The 12,500-nt window shown below is 34.5% G+C and overlaps 1 protein-coding gene across 1 annotated transcript in view; it reads left to right on the forward strand.

Moving 5' to 3' along the window:
- ZNF407 (zinc finger protein 407) overlaps window positions 1-12,500 on the forward strand; it is a 476,193-nt gene that overhangs the window by 40,941 nt on the left and 422,752 nt on the right. Inside the window, exon 3 of the mRNA XM_017527494.2 lies at window positions 3,410-3,524. Within this exon, the coding sequence (XP_017382983.1) occupies window positions 3,410-3,524 (115 nt within the window). The remainder of the gene's footprint in view (window positions 1-3,409; window positions 3,525-12,500) is intronic.

A 12,500-nucleotide genomic window follows, 5' to 3' on the forward strand; every position in this document is an offset into this window, starting at 1 on the left:
TAGTAGAGACGGGGTTTCATCATGTTGACCAGGATGGTCTCGATCTCTTGACCTCGTGATCCACCCGCCTCGGCCTCCCAAAGTGCTGGGATTACAGGCTTGAGCCACCGCACCCGGCCTGCAGAGACTGTTATTAATGGTTAACTGGAAAAGAGCTTACTGTTCCAATCCCTGTTTTCATATTTTGTGATTTACTATATGTTTTATATAACCTTTTCTTCCCATCCTTAGCATGATCTAAACAGCACTATAAGAAATAAATGAGTTTTGGTTATCTAGCATTGTAGGAAAAAGCATCCTTAGAGTCTTCCTGTGTGCATGCTACTATGAAGCAATCAACATGACCAGAATGGGTGGTCTTCCCTTTCATGTTACATTAGTAGACCTAAAAAATGTCATTTTCAGTTCTCCCGCATTGATCTGTCAAAGCTTTTATTTCATGTTAGATGGGCTACTGTTGAGCTACCAGATTGTCTGCATTTTATGTTTAGAGTGCTCTGGTAAGTAGTGCCATCTCAAAATGTTCCAGGGAGATAGGTAGTGTGTGACTTCACTAAAAGTTTCTAAAGTTAGGACTGGTAGTGTTTGTAGTTCAATACGTGACAGAGGACAGACAGCTGAGTAGGAGAGTTAATTTGTAGACTTTCAGCACACTGACAAAGACTTCACAGTGTTCACTGCCTCATGTATGTCTCACACTTAGTTGGCTCTTGGTGTATCTTGATGAATGAATAAATGAAGGAGCAGATGAATGAATGAATGAAGTGTTTGAATGGTGGATTGTAGGATGATGGCTCTGTTTGTTAGATGATCGGTAATATACAATGTCGTTCATTCCTTTAAGATCTAAAGGCCTTCATTTGGTATTTTCTCTTTAATGCGGATGTCACATCCATGTCTACATAGCGATTAGTAACGACTGATGGTTGAGGAGTCCCTGTAGGCCTGAGTGAAGACCTAGTTTTTAACATTTTTGAAATTATTTTGGTAAAGTAATGAGACACCAGAAAGATAGAGAGCCTCTTTAGTTTTTCCCTTTCAAAAAAACCTTATGGACCAAATGAAGACCAAAAAACCTACCGAGGATAATGATGTTCCAAGAAGTGGAACTATTGCAAATAAGATTGTAGGTTTTTAATAATCAAAGCGTACCTGAGAGAAATATTTAGAGATCTGTGATTTTACAATTTTGTCTTATAAACACTATGCCTGCATTCATTTTGGAATGTGCATAGCCAGCTTAAAAATGGAAACATTATTAGTTAGGGAAAAAAGAAAGAAGGGTCTTTTTTTTTTTTTTTTTTTTTTTTTTTTAAATGCAGAGAAGTATTAAATACTCTGCTAGTATTTGAATTTTTATGGCACAGAAAGGAGATGTTAACACAGTCTACTCTGAATATAAGATGTAAAAAATAGTCAAGGCCTCTGTGATTCTGGGTGAAGCAGTCAACAAAATAACTCATTTAGGTATTTTCAACACACTGTGTTGTGATCACTGAGACCTGCAGAAACTAGAGTTTTCCACAGAGGAGCCGTATACAGTAAATTGAACACACCAGACACCCCATGTCCATTTCTCTGTGGCATCTGTGCCACAGGAGGAGGAGCTAGTCACGTGGCAGGTGCTGTGTGAGCAAAGTGAAAAAACTCAAACCCATGATACCTTTTACATCCTTCACCAAAATTGTAATACAAATTTGGGAGAGGACAATCTTCTTTGTTTGGAGTCCTGGTATTATTGTTACTTAATAATGTCCTAATTACCCTGTTATCTTTAGAGCATTTAAATTTAAAGTATTGGTAAATTGGTTCTTCACACATTTTCAAAAGTTCCTTTATAGAATTCTGTGTCTTAGTGAAATGTTCAAAGTAGTGATAGGCTTAGTTTTATCAGAATCATTTAAATAAACTATAGTTTCTAATGTGACTGATAGAATGTGATTGCTGTAAGCCGCAGTCTCAACCTGCTTTTGACATTTAAACATATAAACCTGACTAGATATAACCATTCAGGTGCTAAATATACTTTACATCTACTTCTAACAGCAGAAATGGAAGTATTAAGAGATCTGGCTTCATTGTCATTGAACTGTGAAATATTCAACCTTGTCTGCCCGTGCTTAGTACTGTTGACTTTTTTATTTCTGTTGGAAGATTAAAATTAAATGCTTCACTTTTTTTGTCAGCTTTTGGGAATTAAATTGAAATTTAAGACTAAAATTTTTTACTGAGTGCTTCAATTTCAACAAAGTATTCTTGGAGGATTTTTTTTCCAAGGGCACTGCACAAAGGTTCATTGATCAAATATGATTTATTAAAATTTTTTAAATTTGAGCTCTTTTTGTATATTTATTAAAGTTCACATATTTCATGTTCTATCTAACTCTAGTAGTGGGAGTATTTCACCATGTAAGTACTAAATATGATACCAAAAATCTGGTAACATGCTGTACTGATTTTAAACTGGTTTTTACGATTATGATTTATTTATTTGAAGATGTAGTGGTTAAAAAGTTGGGAAATGGTATACACATTTTATATCTTAAAAGAGTGTTGTTTCTCATTAATGTGGATACTGATTATCTGTTAATATGTTTCAGTTTCAGTTTTATCTATTACTGAGTCTAAGTGTGTAGACTTCGAAATAATCTTATTTTCTCATTTTTGAGTATAGCTTAATCTTATTTCCTTATGAAATAATTTAAAAAATTTTGTTGCTCCTATGCTTTTTGTGTTGAAATATTTGTTCTTGAAGTTAATAAACAAAATGTCAGTCCTTTCAGTTTGTTGAATCATCATAGATTTTTGACTATAAAAATGATCATAAAAGCATAAAAATTATCTACTGTATATTTATAAATTATCTTATGAAAAACACAGAGAATAATTTGCGATAAATGTCAGAAAAAAACCTGAAATATACCATTGTTAACGTAAGTAAATTCAAAGCTGGAGAAATATGAGGAGACAAGGAGATGGCTACAAGAAATGTATGTGATGATAAACATGCTTTTAAAAATATCAGCTGCTCTGTGTGCATTTTTGTGTTTTAAAAATGTTCCCTTTGAAGTGTTGAGTGACTTTAAGATGTATTTTTGTGAATTGTAAGAAAAATATTTAAGATTATTTAGCACATTTCATCTACTTAGTGCTGCGCAGCAGTCTCACATTTGACTTTGAATCTTAGAATTGTTAGTGGAACTTAGGAAGACTCACTGAAACATTAAAGTCTTCAGAGTAAAATAATTATGGAGGCAGGTCTATTCAAGTTACAAATGAATGCAAGTATTCCATTTTGGGTACAGAAATTCTTAATTAGGTTAAAGGTGTGATTTAAGATTTAGTCCTCTTCTCTAAGCTATCAGTGATGTATTCAAAATCAAATCATATTTATGTTAAATTTACTCAGGATCAAAACCATTCAAGTGCAAGATATGCCATTTTGCAACAGCTCAGCTTGGAGATGCCAGAAACCATGTGAAAAGGCACCTTGGGATGAGGGAATACAAGTGTCATGTCTGTGGGTGAGTAAATTGAAGCCATCTCTGCTGCATGAACCAGGAAGCACGTGCAAGATAGCCTTTGTTTCGGAATTCAAAACCAATAGGAGTAAGAGTGGCTAAAATTATGCATGCGTACCCTTCTTTCCATTGTTATGGTAAATTCCTTAAATACAGTTATGACATTCTTCTCCCACTTCTAATCCTGTACTGAAGATGAGCAATTTTATGGGCTACAAGGTCAATTTGAACCTGTAATCTGTAAATTGACTAAATTATAGGATGTTCATTCACATTGCCAGAGAGAACTATAAATTCCATTTAAAGACATAAAAAAATACATAATATAGCTTTAGGAGTGTATATGTATGTTTTTTTTTCTTTTGCTGTACTTCTTTAATTTTTATCACATTAATAGCTCTTTGGATCCATTGGACATATTCTATAAGGAAAACAACAAAAGATTTAATTTCAGATGGCTGGTTACTAATTATTGCAGGGATGATGTTGAAGAAAACTGTTATGCATTTTTGTGTAACTTTATTTCAAAACTTATTTCCTTTCTTAGTTAACAGTTCTTTCTGAAGAATCATATGCAATGTTTAATTGTCATTCAAATGTGTTGCATTTAATAGAAAGTGCTAAGGCACCTTAATGCAAAATTAATTAATTTAGCAGAAATGTTTAAAAGGTTTTAAAAGGCTATGACATCTATGGTATATCATAAGACATTCAGAGGTGGATTTTAATACCCTACTTCTGATTAAAAGTATATTTTAATGTTATTATGCTAGAGAAATTAACTAATAAGTGCATCAGATAAAAATTATTCATGTGAAACCCGAGAAACTTGCAATTCTTATGGCTAATTCACAAAATAACACAGGCTCAATTAAATTATGCAATGTGCACATATTAGGTTTATTTTTTTTTTTAGTAGAAGCTTCTGCTGATTGAGACTACCATGTAAATATGTTTTATGTCAAAAACAAGTTCTGTTATTTGTTGGACAGTGCACTTTATCGCAGGATGCAATTGCGTGTTTTGACCCTTAGGATAGTTTTGCAAGTACCTTGGCAAGCAGTTTTATGAACCATGGTCGGTGATATATTCATTGGCAGAACTGATGGTTCAGTGACTTGCAGCTAAAGTAAATGAAGATGGCCCTAAAGCTCCCTGAAGATCAGCGGGAGAATGAGTTTTGTTACTACTGATTTTAGCTGCAAGGGTGAAGTGCCAAATGGTTCATTTTAGTTGTTTTAGGTCTTGGAAGTTTAAAAGCTATCTCATTTATTGTTTTTACCATACATGTTATAAAAGGCCCTGACTCCAGTGAAAATTTGCTATTAGGTGGCAGTAAGCAGTTTTTCCTCTCATTTCTGAGAAATAAGTAAACAATTTTCACATACTCTGTCAATAGAGATCTAATTCCATTCATTTTTTAATTAGGGCTACTTAAACCCTAGAAAGAGAAGAAGAAAGTTTTTCACAAAACAATTTCAAATGTAGCTGTTATCAAAAAGAATACATAATTGATTGGCATTAGTTGTATGATTTGAGCAGTGCACACCCTGCTTACTAACTGCTTGCCACATACAACTGAAATATTGCATGAGTAGTTCATATATTTGATTCCAGAGATTCAGAATTGTAAATAATTATACATACATTGAGTTTTATACTGCCATCAGAGAAAGCTCTGTGTGTGTGTGCCTATGTAGAACAAGTATTCTAGAGTCCAGAATTGTATTTCTTAGAATTATGACAGCCATTGAATTTCATCAGATTAGGAAATAATAGCTCCCTTTATCTTTTAAATGAAATTTGATTGAAAAGCTACATAGCAATAATTTTAATAGTGATGCTGAAAGTTCTGAATTGCAGTAAACTTAAGAATCCTTATTGATCTATGTAGTTTAAACAAAATGGTAGTGAATTAGGTACCCTTCAATGTTACAGAAAAAGTGTCATAGGTTGATCCATATTTCATGTGTTTCAAAGGGATAGGGCAGTGTGTAGGTTAAAAATTAAAGTGAAAAACAAAAATGTCCAAGTATTGGTAATCAGATTACTGGCACTAGAGAGTATTTGTACATTAACATCACTGACAAAGTCAATTCATTATCATTGATGGCTAAATAATCTCAGAAATGCTCAGTGGACCTATTAGTTCCTGAACATAAGCAGCTCATGCTGCATTTCTTCATTAGCTTTAATTGCTGTAAATTTTACCTTTTACAAAATCATGCTTTAAAAGGTAAAGTGATCTTTCAGGAACATTAACTGTAATTTTGTCACAAACAGAAGGTCCTGCATTCTGTTTTCTTTTCTTTACTAGTTAATATCTTAGTCTTGTCTTTTAGAATTTTCTTAATGAGCTCTTCATTATTTGAGTTATAAGGAGTTATTTTCCAAATAGTCCTGATTGACTAAAAATATAAAAAAATTGGGCAGTCACATTTTTAAAGTGAAATTATTACTCACAGTACTGTACTCTTTTTCTTAGTAACGTCTTGATTTTCTTGAAAAAAAACTATGCTGAAATTGATGGAAACAGCAAACAGTATTGAGCTCAATATTAATGTCTTAGATTATTTGTAACTGACCCCTTTTTCTGATCTTTTTATTAGATGACTTTGGATGCTCATCAACTACACGTTTTGTGTTTCTCACTAACACATAGTTTTAGGGTTGTGTACTAGCAACACCCTTAACAAAAACTGCCTTTTAAACTTTTGTATAACTTCTCTGAACCTAGATCGATTTTCTTTGAATCTTCAGGATCGTTTTTAAGATATCATTCCCCTCTCTTGCCCTGCCCCACTGGCAAATTTAGCTACTGTATACCTTGGGTTTAAGTTAGTCTGACAAAAGAAACTGAATGTATTAGATGTCTAATTTCTATTAGGTAGTTAAGATTAAGAATTCAGACTTTAAGTTTTGTTTACTCAAGGTTTACCTGCTCATGTGGTGGTAAAAATTTCAAAAATGTATTGCTTTGTACTTCATGTTTTTAGCACACGTTATGTATAATTTTACGTAAGAGTCATTTATTTTACTTTCACTTTTGGTGGAGCAGTTTTTTTTTTTTTTTAAAGTAGAGGCTGTCTTATAATGTCACATTGTACTTTGTCGTCCATTGAAATATTCTGAATAGAATAAAATGAAATCATTTAAAGTTTTTTTTTTTTAAAGTAGAGTTTCTTGATTACTAAAAATATCCAAGTGTGATTGAAAGAGGAATTTTGTAGAATGTAGGTATGTTTATATTTAGGCACTTGATGGATAGTTAACTTGAAAATCTGTTATGAGTCTGACATAGGGGTTAGTGGGAGAGAAAGTTAGAAATAACAAAGTATACCTATTTTTTCATAGTTAATACTTTTAATAGCTGTGTTTAAAAATAGGCCAAATGCATATTTTTATTACATCTATGATCTTTATTTTTTTCAGTAGTCAAAAACTTAAAAATCACAATGATTTTAAAAATTATTTTAGGTACCATGTCTTGTTAAATTATTTTAAATTTATTTTATTCTCTATGTATGTATAAAATATTATACCTAGTACTCTAAATAGTATTTATGCATTGCATTGTGGTTTAATAAATAGCTTTGATTAACTTCTATCTCACGTGTTGATTTCTATAGCTTTGTGGATTGTTTATCTTATGCTTATTATCCCCATTTTACTGATGGGAAACTTAATATTCAAAATGTTTTTAGTGATGTACTTAAATTATCCGACTAGTAATGGTAGATCACTTTTCTTCCTTTTAACTGTCCCTTTTCTTTATTTCTCCATTAATTTTTGTAATACCTGTTTTTGTTCCTGACTTAACTTTAATTTGTACTTATTTTCTTTTCCTCTCTAGGTTGTTTTCACTAAGCATGGTGTTAATGTAACTTATCTACTTTCTCCTAGCATCTACTTTTATTTTCTGCTTTTGCCCAGATTTACATTTTTTTAAAATTGCTTGCACAGTGCTTTACTTTCATATTCTGATATTCTCTCTCTCTCTCTCTCTCTCCTCCCCCTTCTCTGTTTTATATTTCCCACTTGTGTTATTTTAAATAATTTTTCCCACTCTCTTTTATTTGTTGATAATTTATTCCATTTACTTGAGGGTTACAAACTGAACATATTTATATAACAGCAAGAGGTAAATGTCTAAAAGTATAAAGATAGTATCATCCCATTAAGATGAAAGGGATATAATTGATCAACTTTGGTTATTGTTTTTGTTTTGCAGTATTAATTTTTTTTCTTAAAGAGTTGTAGAAAACTAGTATTTGGCCTGTGATTTCAACAAACCTGAGAAATGGTAACTAAGTTTGATATGCCATTATTCAGAAGTATAGACCTGAGTGTGCGTGATATAGAAGTTGCATTGTTTGCTGATTGATTTCCCTGAGTCTCATCTTGATTCTTGTGTGTGGAGTTAAATAGTTGAATAGAATTTAATCAGGAGAGAATAAGAGCTTTTTCTAAATCTGTCACATCTGGTTTCATGAAAAGATTCCAGACATTTTAAAATTGTATATTAATGTGCTTATGAACTGTTTATTCTAGTTGGTTTAAGAAACCTTAAATAGAAAGTTACTAATGCAGTAAAACTCTCTCTCTCTCTCTCTCTCTCTCTGTGTGTGTGTGTGTGTGTGTGTGTGTGTGTGTGTGGCATTACCTACTTTTTGTGCATTAGAAGGGATCTCTATGTAGATGATTATAATGTCACTTTCTGACCTTTGCAGCTTGAATAATTGTAAATCATTGCTTCATAACGTGTCAGAGAATGTCTGTACTAGGCAATTAAATGGCAGAATATAATAGACCAAATTATTGCCTGTCATGTTTTCAACAACACAGTTAGTGTTTGAGTTACACTTAATCATTACGTGCATTAGCAACTTTGTTGGGATCCAGCTTCAGGCTGAGCATGAAATGCATTACATTATTTAAACCTCTAATGGTACAAGTCATTTATTTGTGTTGAAGTGTACAACATGCAGAGTTTCATAAAGCAAGGAACACTTGAGAGCTTAATTTATCCAAATCAAAGTCTAAATGCAGATAAACACAAGTGGCAAAAATTAGTAATTTTTATAGGCTGGAAATATTTAAAAATACATGGTTGTGGGTAATTGTAGGCAGCAGGAATAAATTAAAATCACTATTTTTAGTCTCTTCTGAGAACTAAAGCTGTGTGTACCTAAATCATTAAAAGCACCATGGAATTGCATTTTTAGCTGAACAATTAGTTACACCCATCATATCTACAGATATATCCAAGTAAAATAAGTATTTGGTTTAGCTGGTTGTTTTGGTTAAAAGAGATATAGTTAGGAAACATTTATTCTATAATGTAGCATGAATTATGCTTGTAACAGTATAAAGTGCAGCATCTCTCAGTTTTGTAAAAAATGTTTAAATTAACATTAAAATGCTCTCCCATTATAAATGGTACATTATATATTTTATCCACATGATAATATTTTTTATTGAATATTTTTGTCTTTAGCTTGAAATTTTAAAAATGCTATGTAATGATTGCTGTCTCTCTTCCTCAGTTAGTAATAAAAAGTTAACATTATCTGTGTATTTCTCTGATGTTAGAATCCTTGAGATACCTTTTGCATAGTGAATGAACATTTACAGTTTTTAAAACTATGCAAATGACTTTATTATTGGAAAGCCTAAGAGCTATCTTGGTTATAATATTCACATATAAAACTTGTTTTCTCAGATAGCATCCTTATGTATTTTCCAGTGAATTGTTTGGTAAAGCTGGGAGGGTTCTGGGGTGGGGTTAGGACAGCAGAGTGGAAACCGGCAGCTCCTCCTCACAGGGAAAGACAAGCTCTTGTGTCCAGTATATCCTGGTTTCCTCTTCTGTGTAGTGGTTTTTAAAATTTTGGCCACAGAAGAATGGGGTCGTAGGTTTATTTTATGTCCAATGAGTATGATCAACCTATAACAAAACAGAAATAAACTAAACATGCTTATTTCTTGGTGTTGTAGTTGAAAACATTGGCTTCTGTCTCTAAGGTCTTTTCCAGTGAAACAATCGTGTTCTAGTGACTTAACTCATTGCTTCTTTATTTTTATTTAAGTGGCTTCCTAGTGATTTCAAAATGCTATTGTGATGGCTGGGTGTGGTGGCTCATGCCTGTAATCCCAGCACTTTGGGAGGCCGAGGTGGGACTACTGCTTGAGCAACATAGGGAGACCCTGTCTTTATAAAAGACAAGATTAATTAGCTGGGCATAGTGGTGCATATCTGTTGTTCCAGCTATTTGGGGGGCTGTAGAAGGAATATCATCTGAGCCCAGAAGTTTGAGGCTACAGTGAGCTGTGATGGTGCCACTGTACTCCAGCCTGGGCAACAGAGTGAGACCCTGTCTCTTAAAAAAAAAAAAAATCTTTTGGAGTCTCAGGATTCTTTAACCTTCCTGATCCCCGCAGCAGAATATAGAAGGTTAGCCATTCTTCTGGTGTCCTTGCCTGTTCCGTAATTTTTCTCTTGTTAACCTCCCTCTCCCTATTCTGTTTCTTACAGTCCTTTACTTTGTGGATACTGTTGCTGTTTCTTTTGTGCAAGAACTGGATGAGAAGGAGGCATGAGAAATGCAGATAGGAGGGAAGCATAACCACTGATTTATTATTTGTTTGTTATTTCTCATTTGGCAGATTCTTGTGTTTTTCCTTTTTGTGGGCACTGTGACAAGGTGGTACCCAGGCCGCCTGTGGCGCGGAAGCCACTCTAGGTGTAGGAGCAAGGCTGGGTGGAAACAAGGATTGGAGGATGAGTTCTGCTGAGGAGCAGTAGGAAAGTCTTTGTGCGCAGGCAGGTTATCTGTGAGTTGGATCTTAAAGGATGAGGGGCTGTTCACAAGGTACATTTGGACGTTTTTAGCAGAGGGAACACAAGGGGAAGTACAGAGATGTGGAAGAGCACTGCAGGCCATCTCCGAAGTGTATGTGACTGACTGGGAAAGTGAGGGTTAAACAAACATCTTCTGAATGTCAGCATGTGCCAGCACCATGTTAGCCTTTAGGGTTAAAAAGTTCAAAACAACACCTTCCTCAAATGGAGAAAGCCAAGGTCAAGAAATGCCAAGTTTCCCTAGCTGCTTCAGAAAATACTTCCTTGGGCTGGTAACATTTGAATTGCAGTAAGTGGGCGTTAGGCAGATTAGCAGGGGCAGCCCATTCCAGGCAGGGGTTGCAGCAGGATCAGCCATGGAGTGTGGGATGTGCATGAACTCTATGGGACAGTCAAGACTGCTGGAAGCTGGATTGTGAAGCCAGGTGGACAGTTCCAGGGACAATTGGGTGAGGTGGGCAGGGGTCAGACCACAGAGCTGGGCCATGCTAAGGTGTTGAATGCTGGCCTTTCCCTCTGCTTTCCATCACCCATTGTTTCCCTTGTCGTTCTTCCCAGTTTTCTGCTCTATGTACAGGCAGTGAAGAGCGAAGTGGAAGGGCTGGCGGGAAGTGAGTTACTGCTGCAGAATCAAGGGGCCTGGGAATTGGTCCGGGAGAATTACTTTAAGAGAATTTATTTGTAATTTTAATTAAGGATGCTATTGATTTTGGATAATTGTAATGAAACAGGTTGATAACTGATCCATATAACTTAATGCAGTATAGTTCCAAATAATAATTAAGAGGACATATGCAATTATGTAGCCATGGTACATATGTCCACATGTAACTAATGCCTTGGTACCAGATGCTGTAATTGGGTTTCTGTACTTGATCCTCTGGATGGTCAATGTCACTTGGGACAGGAAACCATTAATTTTGAAAAAGTATGCACTGTGTAATAATCTACTTACTTTCCTCCATCTTAGTTCTGGGGTACTTGTCTTGTTTCTAACCGCTCCTGTGGTCTGTGTTTCTGGGGTGTTCTCCCTCTGCACCCTTGATCCACTGTCCCTTGTCTTCTGAGACCCTGTCTCCTCTTTCCCCTGCCTTAGCATTAGTATACCAAAGTCTGTTGTCGTAAGTAGCAAAGTACTGAGAAATAACAGTTCCAAGCACCGTAGAATATGCTACTATCTAGATATATGAATTTTTATAAACTTATTTTTGGTTTGCTATTTCCACTCAATTTTTAAAAGTCCTAATTACTGTTGAGGCTCTATAAGAATATATTGAGCTGGGCTTAAGGGCTGGTTGTTTTTGAAGGACCAATAAAGTGTTAATTTACATCATAATTACGCTGTCACCATTACATGTGTTAATGGGGAACTAGAATATTCTTATAAAATCTGGTTAAATGTAAGATGCTCTCTAATCTGTTTCAGAAGTGCTGCTATAAATGGAATAGGTGAAAGTGGTCTTATGTCAACACATCTGGTAATTATCATTGTAATATTAGCAAATATGTATGATTTTTTTACATTGTAGCCAGTGGCACTGATAGTCAGATACTGCACAACATAAGTGTGCACTAGCCTGAACAACTGGAATGTGTTTAAATATTAAAGACATTTTAGTATTCACCACTAAAATTTATTTTAAAAATAGGGTTTTAGAACTTACACTATTGCCTGGTCCAATCCATCTAGTGGACAGGTAAAGAAATTTGGGTCAAGAGCTTAAGTGACTTTTCACAAATGGAGACAAGAACCCAGGACTTCTGACTCTCAGGTCAGTGTTGTTTCTATTACATTCCACTGGCATTCTGATTAGTTTTAATGTAGCTCTTAAACTTCTGTTTCACTATTTTTAGCTACCAGTCTTTTAACAGGGGAAATAATGGACACATGTTTAAGCAGCAAAGTTAATTAATTGATCAATATTCATCCATTCATTTTCAGACATGTTCCGAGTGCCAAGCATGTGAGAACTCTAGTTTCAGGAACCAACAGAGGCAAATCTGTTATAAATCCTTTTCAGTTGAGATGGTCGGTTCTATCAAAGAACATAATTAACTGTTAAGTGATGAAGATACATAAGCAATTTGGGTATTCATTGTCAGGCAACTGTTTGCTC

The sequence above is a fragment of the Cebus imitator genome, unplaced genomic scaffold (genome assembly GCF_001604975.1).
Source record: "Cebus imitator isolate Cc_AM_T3 unplaced genomic scaffold, Cebus_imitator-1.0 Scaffold49, whole genome shotgun sequence".
In the NCBI taxonomy this organism is placed as follows: Eukaryota; Metazoa; Chordata; class Mammalia; order Primates; family Cebidae; genus Cebus; species Cebus imitator.